Here is a 14,126-nt window from a genome sequence, read left to right on the forward strand (position 1 = left end):
CCTCTCTTTCCAACCAATCCTTGTACAGATTGGATTGCCGCAGCTGCATCCTGCCTTGCAGATCCTCCATTGAGCAGTGGGTTGAGCTAGATGTCTTCCCAGCTCTAAACATTTATTTATTTTTTGCTCCCTGGTGCATTGTGCTCAGTGCTGGCTACCTTCCACAGCCCCCAAGGCTCTTGCCATCCCAGCCATGTAGCCGGAGCAAACTTCACCCTGGGACTGAACTTGGGACGTCCTACGTTAAAGGCTTCGCCTCTGCCCGTTCCAGCCGAGGTTTTCTTCGGGTTGCCACCCTGTCAACCCTTTCACCTGTTCATGATGTTCTTGTTTTCTTCGCTGTGTCTGGCCTCTGTTTAGTTTCAGATAAACCCAGACACTTTGTCCTGCAATACTGGCTGGGTGGATTATAGGAGTGTTGGCAAACAGGAGAGAGAAGCAGGGAAATTAAGATAAGATAAGGGAGATAAAGGGGGGGACGACTGGAGTCCTCATTCACCTGAAAAACGCAGCCCCTGGGGGTAAACAGAGGATCCTGTCTATAGCATCCCACCAGTTGGTTATTCTAGTTCTCCATAGGGCACGGCGAAAGGAAAATTGCTTGGAAACATGGCTATTTATGAGAAGCATGCACTAAATTGCTGGTTTCCATGAGGACATTTATTTATTCATTTTTTAAAAAATTCAAACGAACGCAGCAGCAATGAAGTGGCCTGAACTTCAGGCTGGAGAAATGAGAGAGCGGGAGAAGCAGAAATGGACCAGTTTTGCTCAACCCTCCTCCGCCTCCCCTTACCTTTTCGGAATACCAGCTTCCGGTTGGACGTGAGCGCGCAGACCGTGTGGTTCGGATCGTTCTCCTTCTCCGTGTTGGTTTTCATCTCGCTGAATGAGGATTTCTTGCAGATCTCGTGGATCCTGCTCTCGCTGGTGTTGAGCGCCAGGAAAGCACTGACTTTCTTCACAACCTTTGGGAGGTCCTGGGAGACGCAAACAGCAGAGGGTGGGGTGAGCTGCTGCAGGCACCTGCTCCATTGAAGTGAATGGGGAGCACACCAAATCGTAGCCGTTTTTGTGCTTTTCGGCAAAGACCGGGCAGGGCTATGGGTGGATGGGGGGGGATTGGGGGGGTTGAAGCGGGCACAATTTTGCACCTGAATCGCAGAAGAACCCAAGGCAGTAATCTGATGAACCAAGGACCTGCGAATCTCTGGATTTTGCTAGAATACAATTCCCATCATCCCTGTGCCTTGGCCAAGCTGACTGGGGAATAAAGGGAGTTGGGAGTCCAATCATACCTGGAGGACCACAGATTTCCCACTTCTGTTCTACAGAATTACCAGGAAGGAAGCACTAATGAACTCAGCTACTTCTTGGTTGTCATGCCTAAATAAAGATGGGCAGAACAGAAGCTTCCCACCCATCTTCCTGGTACTGAATTGCCCAAGCTCCGCTGGCAGCATTAACACAGGTGCTACCTTGCAAGGAAGGGACGCGGGTGGTGCTGTGGGTTAAACCACAGAGCCTAGGACTTGCTGATCAGAAGGTCGGCGGTTCGAATCCCCACGACGGGGGGAGCTCCTATTGCTTGGTCCCAGCTCCTGCCTATCTAGCAGTTCGAAAGCAGCTCAAAGTGCAAGTAGATAAATAGGTACCGCTCTGGCGGGAAGGTAAACGGCGGTTCCGTACGATGTTCTGATTCTCCAGAAGCAGCTTAGTCATGCTGTACGCCGGCTCCCTCGGCCAGTAAAGCGAGATGAGAGTTGGTCATGACTGGACCTAATGGTCAGGGGGCCCTTTACCTTTATTTACCTTGCAAGGACATAAGGTGGGGGAACAACTTAACATTCCACATTTATTCCCTCTCGGGATGCCATGTGAGCATTTAATAAAGGAACCTGAGTTCAAATTCTTACTCGGCCAGAAACCCCACTAGGTAACCTTTGGGGCTAACATACCTCGCAAGGTCAAAGTAACAAAAAGGTAAAGGAAAGAACCCCTGGACATTTAAGTCCAGTCAAAGGCAACTATGGGGTGCGGCGCTCATCTCGCCGAGGGAGCTGGCATTTGTCCACAGACAGTTTTCCAGGTCATGTGGCCAGCATGACTAAACCGCTTCTGGCACAACAGGACACTGACGGAGGCCAAAGCACATGGAAATACCATTTATCTTCCTGCCACAGCAGTACCTGTTTATCTGCTTGCACTGGCGTGCTTTTGAACTGCTAGGTTGGCAGGAGCTGGGACACAGCAATAGGAGCTCACCCCATTGTGCGGATTCAAACAGCCAACCTTCTGCTCAGCAAGCCCAAGAGGCTCAGTGGTTTAGACCACAGCGCCACCTGCTCCCGATTCAGGTCAAAGTAGAGGGAGGATCACATTTGCTACTCTGATCTTTTTGGGAGGAAAGGTGGGATAAATGTCTTTTAACTGTTTGCTACTTGAGCATCATAAATTTAACTTTCACAGGAATTTAGGAGTTTGCTGAGTTTAGATTTGCCTTGCTTTTCTCTTCCTACTTGGGGAAAAAGCAGATTTTAGTCTTACCTGTTTCATATCTTCGTAGAACAAGAACAGAGTGTTTTTGTCATCGGTGTGTTTCTCCCAGCTTAAGACGTGATCAAACCAGGATCCACAGACAACTAGAAAAGGAGAGCAAAAGTGAGAATATTATTGGAGGCATTTGCTGGACCAGGCGTTCAAATCCCCCACTCAGCCTAATCTACCTCACAGGGCTGTCGTGAACATAAAATGGGGGAGGGGAGAAAAATGGAGGAAAGGTTGAGTGTAAATGTAATAAAATAAATACATAAATTTCCATGAACTCTGCACAGCCAGAAGGATGGAGTGAAATACTCATACAAGAGGAAGATAGGCCCTCCTAAAGATTATGTATAGCCACAGTCAAATTTTGGCTTCTTTCAGGCTGTCACGCATTCAGTACCCAGTCAGAGAGGTTGCTGGCATCTGTTTGTCTCGAGAGACAATGGAGTGAACCTCTGAGGGTGAAGTCAAATTGCTGTGTTGTCAGTGTGTATGGAGGTCTTGGGATACCAGACGACAAGACTCCCTTCTCGACCTGTGATTCAAAGGAAAGCAGAGCAAGACATTTGGCACCAGCTTGGCTGCAGGAGTTGCCGGAAGGAGGCGTACAAGGTGCCATCCAACCTTTTTCTAGTTATCTCCCACTTGGATTACTGCAACATGCTCCATGTGGGGCTACCTTTGAAGGTGACACAGAAACTGCAATTAATCCAGAAGGCGGCAGCCAGACTGGTGACTGGGAGTGGCTGCCGGGACCACATAACACTGGTCCAGAAAGACCTACATTGGCTCCCATTAGGTTTCCGGGGGCAATTCAAAGTGTTGGTGCTGACCTTTAAAGCCCTAAATGGCTTCGGTCCTGTATACCTGAAGGAGCGTCTCCACCCCCATCATTCAGCCCTGACACTGAGATCCAGCGCCGAGGGCCTTCTGGCAGTTCCCTCATTGCGAGAAGTGAGGTTACAGGGAACCAGACAGAGGGCCTTCTCGGTAGTGGCACCTACCCTGTGGAACACCCTCCCTTCAGATGTGAAGGAAATAAGCAGCTATCTTATCTTTAAAAGACATCTCAAGGAAGCCCTGTTTAGGGAAGTTTTTGATATTTAATGCTGTATTGTTTTTAACACTCGATTGGGAGCCGCCCAGAGTGGCTGGGGAAACTCAGCCAGATGGGCGGGGTATAAATAATAAATTCTTCTTCTTCTTCTTCTTCTTCTTCTTCTTCTTCTTCTTCTTCTTCTTCTTCTTCTTCTTCTTCTTCTTCTTCTTCTGGACCCTGCACCAGATTTGTGTAGGATTTCTACTCCTTAGTCTTTTCATTTCCTGAAGATATTCCACAAGGCAGTGGATGTTTGGGGTCAGGATTTCCTTCTCCTAGATGAGTTCTCTTCCCAGGTTGATGAGCTCTATCTGCCCTTGACTTCCCTCTACAGCAGTGTTCCCCAACCTTGGGCCTCCAGCTGTTTTTGGACTACAACTCCCATCATCCCTAGCTAGCAAGACCAGTGGTCAGGGATGATGGGAATTGTAGTTCAAAAACAGCTGGAGGCCCAAGGTTGGGAAACACTGCTCTACAGCATGTCTAGAAACTGCTTTCTTGACAATTGGGTTCACTATTGGTCTCGCTCACTCAATCCACCACAGAGGAGAGAGAGATAAAAATAAAAAGTCTTGTCCTATAGGACAAGAGTGGGGAACACGTCACCTTCCAGATGTTGTTGGACTATAATGTTGTTGGACTAATGATGTTGTTTCCAAGCACAATTCAAAGTGTTGGTGCTGACCTTTAAAGTCCTAAACGGCCTCGGTCCAGTATACCTGAAGGAGCATCGTTCTGCCCAGACACTGAGGTCCAGCGCTGAGGGCCTTCTGGCGGTTCCCTCATTGCGAGAAGCCAAGTTACAGGGAACCAGGCAGAGGGCCTTCTCAGTAGTGGCGCCCGCCCTGTGGAACGCCCTCCCAGCAGATGTCAAAGAGAACAACCACTACCAGACTTTTAGAAGACATCTGAAGGCAGCCCTGTTTAGGGAAGCTTTTAATGTTTAACAGACCACTGTATTTTAATACTTTGTTGGAAGCTGCCCAGGGTGGCTGGGGAGACCCAGCCAGATGGGTGAGGTATAAATAAATTCTTATTCTTATTCTTACCATTATCCATACTGTCTGGGCCAGATTGAAATCATAGCACAGCAACATCTAGAGGGCCAAAGATTCCCCTGCCCTTTACACTTTTTCTGTTGCTGTGAACATTACCAGTCCTTCAGGCAAGAGTATGAAACCTGCAGCCTTCCAGATACAATTGGACTACAACTCCCATCATCCCTTACCATTGGCTGGTGCTGATGTGAACTGGAGTTCAGCAGCATCTATAATATTGTGGGCAGGGGTACTATTGTTTCTGTTTGTACTTAGGGCATGCATTTTTGTGTTTCTATATTGCAAACCACCCTGTGATCTTTGGGTGAAGGGCAGCATAGGAATTTAATAAATAAAAATAAACATTCCCCAGCTCTGCCTTAAATGGACCGGTTGTCTTATCCAGCTAAGTCCACTTATTGCATTTAAGTCAAATCAAGTCCACGATGGAACATAAAGGGAGAAAGGAAGCCATCTCAAGTCACACTTCAAATTACTATTTTGATCCTTATCCTACATAATCACAGCGTCAATTTGCGTTCCTTTGTTAATGACACCAATTCAATTTGTTGCTCGGTTGATCTTTGGATCTCCAGCTTTGTGGGAGCTTTTTATTCTTTTTCTTTTTACAGCCATGCAGTAAAATGATGTTTTGATAACAGGAACCAGGGCCTCATGCCCTTGACCTCAGCTGAGGGTTAATGCAGCTGCAATCAGAGTGTCTGCCTTGTGGTCTTCAGAACTTGGATCTGACATTCCAAAATAACCAACTTAAGGTAGGGGGATGGAAATGAGAGCTGGACCATAAAGAAGGCCAATCGCTGAAGAATTGATGCTTTTGAATTATGGTGCTGGAGGAGACTCTTGAGAGTCCCATGGACTGCAAGAAGATCCAACCTCTCCATTCTGAAGGAAATCAGCCCTGAGTGCTCACTGGAAGGACAGATCCTGAAGCTGAGGCTCCAGTACTTTGGTCACTTCCATGGAAAAGACCCTGATGTTGGGAAAGATGGAGGGCACAAGGAGAAGGGGACGTCAGAGGATGAGATGGTTGGACAGTGTTCTTGAAGCTACCAGCATGAGTTTGACCAAACCGAGGGAGGCAGTGGAAGACAGGAGTGCCTGGCGTGCTCTGGTCCATGGGGTCACGAAGAGTCGGACATGACTAAACAACAAAAGGTAGGGGGTTTCTACATATACAAGTCCAAAAACCCTTTAAGGACTTGGAGGTTCTGGGGAGCAAGCAGGAAACAGACGCCAATAATCCAGGTGATGATCTCTTGGGAAAACAGGAGCATAAGGAACACTTATTGGATTAGGCCAATGGCCCACCTGGTCTAGCATCCCTTTCTCATCTTGGTCAACCAGATGCCTATGGAAAACCAGTAAGCAGGATCTCAGCACAAGATCACTCGCTTCTCTGGAGGTTTCCAGAAACTGGTCTTCAGAAGCATTTAACTTCCTCTCTCATTTGCAGCAATACAGCCAGCCACCATGGAAGGGAAATTTGTATTATTTTCACTTGGGTTTGTCACTATGCACTAGAATTTGCAAGGCGAGAGAGAGGAAAGGTGCTATTCAGTCTTCTTACCGTCTCCTCTTAAGAACATCTCCAGGAAAACAGGCCAGGAATCGATGGTGGGGAGGTTTGGATTGTCTCTGTAATAATGATACATGGAAACCGCAATGTCTTTTGGGTTTCTGATGATGTAGATAGCCTGCAAATGAAGACAACATGTTAATAAGGCGGTGAAATCCAAAGGGTGCTCTATTACCAAGTCAGGCCAATGGGAAGCTCCTCAGTTAGAGTGAATGGGGCATCGCCCCCACCACTCTCAATGCCCCACCTGCCTGCCTTCTTACAACCAGTCAAGGAGTAGATCTGCCTAAAATTGACTATGGAGCCACCAATTCCTGGTCTCCCCAGCACAGAGGTAGGCAGCCTAAGGCCCATGGCCCACAAGTGGCCCCCAGGGGTCATTTAACCGGCCCACGAGCAGTCCCCAAACTGAGCCTCCCGCTCAGTGAGTCCCTGCGTTCTGCGCTAAACCAGCGCACCTAAGCGAGGCGTGGGGACTCGCTTCCGTAGCGCCACAAATCTTGTCTGCGCATGCACAGATGCTGGAAATTGCGTTTGCGCAGTTGTAGACACCAGAAATCGTGGGGGTGCACGTGATCCACCCCATGGAGGGATCTCTGCTGGAGTGAACCGGCCCAGGCGAGGTAAACCTTACAGACCCCTGCCTAGCATCTGCCATATTGGTACCAAGGCGCACCAGCCACCAGCTAGTGCTCAATATGATCTCTACACACACACACCCAACCTTGTGTTGTTGGACTACAAGTCCCATCATCCCCAATCAATGACCATACTGGCAGGGGCTGATGGGAGTTGTAGTTCAAAACATTTGGAGAACACCAGGTTGCCGAAGGCTATACTGACTAGCGGTGAGTTTTGGAGACTTGGAGCAGCCATGAATTCATCTTGGGACTTCCTGCAAGGCAAAGTGTGAATTCTACCGCTGAGCTACTGTTTCCCCCCCCAAATCACAGCAGAGATAAGTTTTATTCAATGCAGACCTGCTGAAACGATTGATCGTAGCTAAGGGCTCATCCAGACTTGTACTACAAGTTGTGCATGCAGGTGCATGCTTCTCAGTGACAGGTCCAAGCGTTTGGGGGCTTTCGTCCCACCAAGAAATCCTGTTTATCACTGAATTGGAACAAACGTTAATCAGGTTTTTTGCGAGTTTATGTTTGTTCCGATTCAGCAGGAAACGGCAGGTTTTCCCCAGGGAAAGCAGAGTGACCTGACTCAGACCCTGGAAAGCACAGGCGTGCACCTACAAATCAGGGCACAAAATGAAGTATGGCTGAGCCCTTAGTCCTGATCATAGAATCATTGATTCATTGAATTGTAGAGTTGGAAGGAATCATGAGAAACATCTAGTCCAGCACCTCTGCTTCTCACCTCCACAGCACCCCATTGAATTCTGCCCCATTCCTTCCCAGCAAACATCTAGTCCAGCCCCCAGATCATTCATTTCAGTGGGTCTACCCTGAGTAAAAAAGGGACACGGGTGGCACTGTGTGTTAAACCACAAAGCCTAGGACTTGGCGATCAGAAGGTCGGCAGTTCAAATCTCCGCGACGGGCTGAGCTCCCGTTGCTCGGTCCCTGCTCCTGCCAACCTAGCAGTTCAAAAGCACGTCAAAGTGCAAGTAGATAAATAGGTGCTGCTCCGGCGGGAAGGTAAACGGCGTTTCCGTGCACTGCTCTGGTTCGCCAGAAGCCGCTTAGTCATGCTGGCCCCATGACCCGGAAGCTGTACGCCGGCTCCCTCAGCCAGTAAAGCGAGATGAGCGCCGCAACCCCAGAGTCAGCCACGACTGCACTTAATGGTCAGGGGTCCCTTTACCTTTACCTTTTACCCTGAGTAAAACTTAGCTTGAATACCACCCAGGTTTTTCTGTTAACTTATTGTTACAGCTAGGGTTCCAGAGTCTGTTAGCAAAAATTAGAAATTAATAAACCGTAGTAGTTAGATAATATTTGGGATATGAAGGGAAAATGCAAGCTGCAGAACTATGCCAGACAATAGATTAGCTTATGCAAACCAGCCTGTCCAGATTTCCTGAGTGCAGAGCCATTAAGGAACAATGAGGAACCAAGTACAGTCGTACCTCAGAAGCCGAACACCTTGCGAGTCAAACGTTTTGGCTCCTGAATGACGCAAACCTGGAAGTGATTGTTCTGGTTTGCGAACATACTTTTGGAACCCGTACATCCAGTGGGGCTTCCATGGCTTCTGATTGGCTGAAGGAGCTTTCTGCAGCTAATCAGAAGCCGCGATTTGGTTTTCGAACGCTTTGGAAGTTGAACGGACTTCCGGAACGGATTCCGTTCAACTTCCGAGGTACAACTGTATCGAGCTATTAAAAACCACTGGCAATGCAAAAGTACTGTTTCTCCCCCACCCCCAGGAGTGGAAAGAAACAGGAGAATTGGCAGGTGGCCAAGGTGACAGGGGCATGATGTCACAGGAAAAGTTGTCCTTTTTGAAAGCTGGGAAGGAATGGGGTAGAATTCAGTGGGGTGCTGTGGAGGTGAAAAGCAGAGGCAGCTTGTGGGATGGCTCTGAATGAAACGCCAGGGGGCGAGGAAGGACAAACTGCTCCTGCTATAAGCTCTGCACTCCCTTCATCAGCATTCAAGTTGTAAATAGGTTTTAATAAATGCGGCCTACGGGACTTATGGGACCACCTCTCCTGGCATGCCCCACGGAGGACCTTAAGGTCCACAAATAACAACACTTTGGAGGTCCCGAGCCTCAAGGAGGTTAGATTGGCTTCAACTAGGGCCAGGGCCTTTTCAGCACTGGCCCCGATATGATGAAACACTCTGTCACAAGTGACTAGGGCCCTGCAGGACTTGACATCTTTCTGCAGGGCCTGCAAGACAGAGCTGTTCCGCCTGGCCTTTGGTTTGGACTCGGTCTGACCCTTACGTTTCCTTCCCCTGATGGTCTTGATTTATCAGCTATTTTAAAATGAGGCTGCATTTTAAATTGCATTTTAATCTGTATTTTAAATTGGTTTTTTTCCCCTCCCCCCCTTTTCCTCCTATTATTTTTTTACTGTGATTTTATTGGTGTTAGCCACCCTGAGCCCAGCTCTGGCCAGGAAGGGTGGGGTATAAATAAAATTTATTATCATTATTATATTTCAACAATAATGCAGACTCTGCTGCACCTTATTTCTCCCTTGAAGAGGCGCAGACCCTGGTTGAGGGCCGAGACCTCAGGAATCTCATGCACTGTTCGGCAGAGTTTGGGGAGGCTTGCAAAAATATCATTTTGAGATCAAGATGCGTACCTAGCTGCAAAACCAGGGCTGCCTACCAGATTTCACTGGGCGGCTTTCGGGAACCTTTTTATTTATTTATTTCCTCCCCAGTGCCTGAAATAATACCCCGCCCAAATCTCACCTTACATTGCTTGAGTGTAAAAGCGCGTGGCAGCATGTTGCCATCCAAATGGGTTGGAATGATTCTCTTGCCTGAAAGACGGTCCAGTTGGTCCAGTCTGGAAAGATCTCCAAATTCAATCGGGGATGTTAAAGACACTCTGGGTGCATAGAGGTGCATGAGGATCTCAGCCAGCCAGTGAGTGCCTGCGGGAGAGGAGAAAAGAAAGGGGGGGAAAGCATGAACAATACAGTGGTACCTCGGGTTAAGAACTTAATTTGTTCCGGAGCTCCGTTCTTAACCTGAAACTGTTCTTAACCTGAAGCACCACTTTAGGTAATGGGGCCTCCCACTGCCGCTGCACCGCCGGAGCACGATTTCTGTTCTCATCCTGAAGCAAAGTTCTTAAAGTACTATTTCTGGGTTAGCGGAGTCTGTAACCTGAAGCGTCTGTAACCTGAAGCATATGTAACCCGAGGTACCACTGTACCGGCAAAGTGTTGAATATATATGGCTTGATAAACTGGGTGATGGAGGTTATGTACACAGGAGAACCATAAACGGTCTAATTGCCAAGGATAAGAAATAATTGCCTCCAGATTGATGCAGATTGAGGACAAGGAACCTTAGCGGGTTTATTTTGAAGATGCTCCTCTCTAAAGAGCAATGAAACCCGAAGTAAAAGGATGGGTTTGTTTGACTAGCAACTTTGGATCTGGTCAATTTCATTTCTGAAGAAGAGAAGGGGAAAAATACTGAATGCTGGAATGTGCTCCACAAGAGAAAGAAGCAAGGTTTTGCAGGCTCTTTATTTTTTAAAGGGCTCCCTGTACATTTACTGATAGTGGGAGCTCATCCTGTCCTAACTGGGAAGGGATATGGTTCCTAACCCCCCTCCCCCACTTAGGGCAAGAGGAGAGCATTCCTCAAACCGGAGTGCATGTGACTGTGCTCCTCAAAATTACTGTACCAAAGGAACCTTGCAAGTCACTTGCAATAGCTCAGTACTAGCTAGGGAGATGTACAGTAGATCTGTCTGTTTCAGTTTCTATCCGTTTCTCATTTTTCCATGCTTTTGAGTTCAGTTCTCCACATCAATTTACCATTTTTAAGCCTCACGGCAACCCCACCGCCGTGCCTCTCTTATCTGTGTGGCGTGGTGGCTAATTTATTGTCCGGCACAGTTCTGCAGACAGTTCTGCATTTTCCCTTCGTATCCCAGATATTATCTAAATACTACTGTTTATTCCAGGATCTGGAAGGACAGATCCTGAAGCTGAGGCTCCAATACTTTGGCCACCTCATGAGAAGAGAAGACTCCCTGGAAAAGACCCTGATGTTGGGAAAGATGGAGGGCACAAGGAGAAGGGGACGACAGAGGACGAGATGGTTGGACAGTGTTCTCGAAGCTACCAGCATGAGTTTGACCAAACTGCGGGAGGCAGTGGAAGACAGGAGTGCCTGGCCCGCTCTGGCCCATGGGGTCACGAAGAGTCGGACACGACTAAACAACAACAATAACAGCCTAGCATCCTGTTCTCACAGCGGCCAGTGAGCTACTTATGGGAAGCTAATAATAATAATAATACTAATAATAATAGCAAATCCTGAGCGCAACAGCGATCTTTGTACCAGCAATGCTCAGAAACTGGAAAAGCATTGTGTCACTGAACCAGTGGAAGTAGAGCGTTGTCATCATGGAGTCATTGATTGACTCTATGAACAAAGTTTGTTAATCGCTTCCGACAATTGACAGTGCGGCCAATGACTTGCATGATTAACTCCTGAGTCCTTAAAGCTGCCCATTAATGTTTGAGTTGATTAATTGCACACTTACTAAGCAATTAAGTCTTCCAGCTGACTAATCCAGTCATGCCAGGGGTGGGGGTGAAAAGTCAAGTTTTTGTTTTTTTGTCTTTTAAACCAACCTTTTCCTAGAGGGTTCACAACAAATACAGATTCAATACCAAGGATACTTTGCACATTAACTACCAGGCCTATTGCTCTCGTGATCCTACCATGAGTCGTCAAAAACCAGATCTGATTGGGACATAGGGGGCTACTCAAAGACAGCCAGTATTCCTGTAGACGGAACTATACGGGACTATATTATAAGAACTGTAACCTTAAGAACAGGTGTAACAACCTGCATTTTTCCTCCTCCCTCCCCATCCCTTTTCCCTCATGTGCTGTGTATTTTAAATTGTAAGCGTGAGGGGTAGGGACTGTCTCGCTACTGATTCTTGTAAGCTGCACCGGGAAGGCTTTTTGGGGAAAGAGCGGCATGTAAATGCTTTAAATAAATAAACAAATGAGACCACCACAGCTCTCTCCGGTTTAGTGTTGGTATCACTTCTCGGAGTTAAGTCAAGCTTTCATGGGGGGCGGCGGCAGAAGAGCAAGCAGTTTATGGGGTACACCCTTAAGATCGTGGCTCTCAATCCCCCTTCCTCTCTTCTCCGCTTCTCTCTCTCTCGCTCACACAGAATTTACTGTTCTAGTTAACTAAGCCTGGAATAAGAAGGCGTAGATTAGGAATCAAGCGAGACTTTACCAGACTTTGGGTACGAAACCAAAAGGATGTCGTCTTCTCTAGCGTCAAACGTGTCCAGGGATTTTAAGAGCTCGGGCGAAGTCCTGATGGTGAAAGTGATGCCGTTGAAGGTGTGCATGAGATCGTCTTCACTGCACGACGACATCTTCCCAAACCAGGAGAGAAGGAAACCTCTGGTCAGCCCGGGCGATTATTAGCAGCGACTGAGCAAGAAAGGAGCTGGAAAAGACCCATTTATGCACTTTGTAACATCTCGAAGAGGCATTTGGGGGCTTATCTTTATGGATTACAATAAATGCAAAGGAACAGAAAGGTTATCCAGATAAACAGCAAATCTGGGAGTTAGTTCACTGAAACTTGGCTTCTGGCACAGAAATGAGCGAAAACGCAACAGTGGAAAATAACCAGGATTGTAATTGTACAAATGATTGCGGTGCACTCATTAACAAATGGGGCTCCTGGTGTGAGTGGTGTGTTGTCTCAGGAGGTTAATGAGTTCCTAATGAGCCGGTGTGTGTGTGTGTGTCCTTAATAGCACCATAGCTCTGTAGAAATACACTGTGTTCTCTCCCGTCACAGTAAATCTTGAAGGAGGAAATGAAGTTGGAGAATTCGCGGTGCCCAGCAGCAAGCTCACTCCCCTGCAGGGTCATAGCTTGGTGGCACAGCACCTGCGTTTGGTATGCAGGTCCCAGGCTCAGCCCCCAGCATCTCCAAGCCTGGAGAGATGCTGCCAGTCAGTGTAGACAGTATGGAGCTAGATGGACCCAAGGGAGTCAATACAAGTATTTTCCTAAGTTCAAAGGATGTAATTGCTGCCCATGATAGCATTGAGGGCAGATCTCAATGAAAAAAATAAGCAGCATAGATAACTGAAACTGCCAATTTTGCCCATCCCTAGTCAGCGAGGATAGGAGCCTACCCTCCAACATTTTTACGATGAAAAGAAGGATGTCCTAGTCTATTGTTGTTGTTGTTGTTGTTGTTGTTGTTGTTGTTGTTGTTGTTACTCTGGGCAGCTTCAAATATATATACAGTGGTACCTCAGGATGCGAATGGGATCCGTTCCGGAGCCCCATTCGCATCCTGAACAGAACGTAAGACATGACTGCCCATCTGTGCGTGCGCGGGTCGTGTTTTGCCGCTTCCGTGCATGCGCGTGACATCATTTTGACCGTCTGCGCATGTGCGAATAGCGAAACCCGGAAGTAATGCGCTTTGTTACTTCCGGGTCTCGCAGAGCACAATCCAAAAATACTGTATTTTTGGCTCTATAAAACACACTTTTCCTCTCCTAAAAAGTAAGGGGGAATGTGTGTGCATCTTATGGAGCGAATGCAGGCTGTGCAGCTATCGCTGAAGCCAGAAGAGCAAGAGGGATTGGTGTGCTCTTCTGGCTTTTGGGATAGCCGCGCAAAGCCTCTTGTGTGCAGCCGGAGCGCTCCTGCCTCTTCGCTCAAGAGGCTTTGCGTTGCTTTCTTATTTCTTGTTTTCCTCCTCTAAAAACTAGGTGCGTCTTCTTATAGAGCAAAAAGTACATTACTTATCCTGAAGCGTAGCACTGTGGGTTAAACCACAGAGCCTAGGACTTGGCGATCGGAAGGTCGGCGGTTCGAATCCCAACGATGGGGTGAGCTCCCGTTGCTCGGTCCCTGCTCCTGCCAACCTAGCAGTTCAAAAGCACGTCAAAGTGCAAGTAGATAAATAGGTACGGCTCTGGTCGGAAGGTAAACGGCGTTTCCGTGTGCTGCTCTGGTTCACCAGAAGCGGCTTAGTCATGCTGGCCACATGACCCGGAAGCTGTACACCGGCTCCCTCGGCAAGTAAAGCGAGATGAGCGCCGCAACTCCAGAGTTGGTCACAACTGGACCTAATGGTCATGGGTCCCTTTACCTTTACATGACTGTAAAAACATAATAAAACACTA

The 14,126-nt window shown here is 47.7% G+C and overlaps 1 protein-coding gene across 1 annotated transcript in view; it reads right to left on the bottom strand.

Annotated features, from left to right (window-relative positions):
• Positions 1–12,413, bottom strand: part of LOC310826193 (sulfotransferase 6B1-like) — a 17,059-nt gene extending 4,646 nt beyond the window's left edge. The window contains exons 1-5 of the mRNA XM_083700916.1: positions 12,200–12,413; positions 9,667–9,851; positions 6,272–6,398; positions 2,548–2,642; positions 797–980 (exon numbers count right to left, since the gene is read on the bottom strand). Of these exons, the coding sequence (XP_083557042.1) occupies positions 797–980; positions 2,548–2,642; positions 6,272–6,398; positions 9,667–9,851; positions 12,200–12,344 (736 nt within the window). The 5' untranslated portion in view covers positions 12,345–12,413. The remainder of the gene's footprint in view (positions 1–796; positions 981–2,547; positions 2,643–6,271; positions 6,399–9,666; positions 9,852–12,199) is intronic.
• Between the last annotated feature and the right edge of the window lie 1,713 nt (positions 12,414–14,126).

The sequence above is a fragment of the Podarcis gaigeae genome (assembly GCF_964106915.1).
Source record: "Podarcis gaigeae genome assembly, chromosome: 10".
Taxonomy (NCBI): domain Eukaryota; kingdom Metazoa; phylum Chordata; class Lepidosauria; order Squamata; family Lacertidae; genus Podarcis; species Podarcis gaigeae.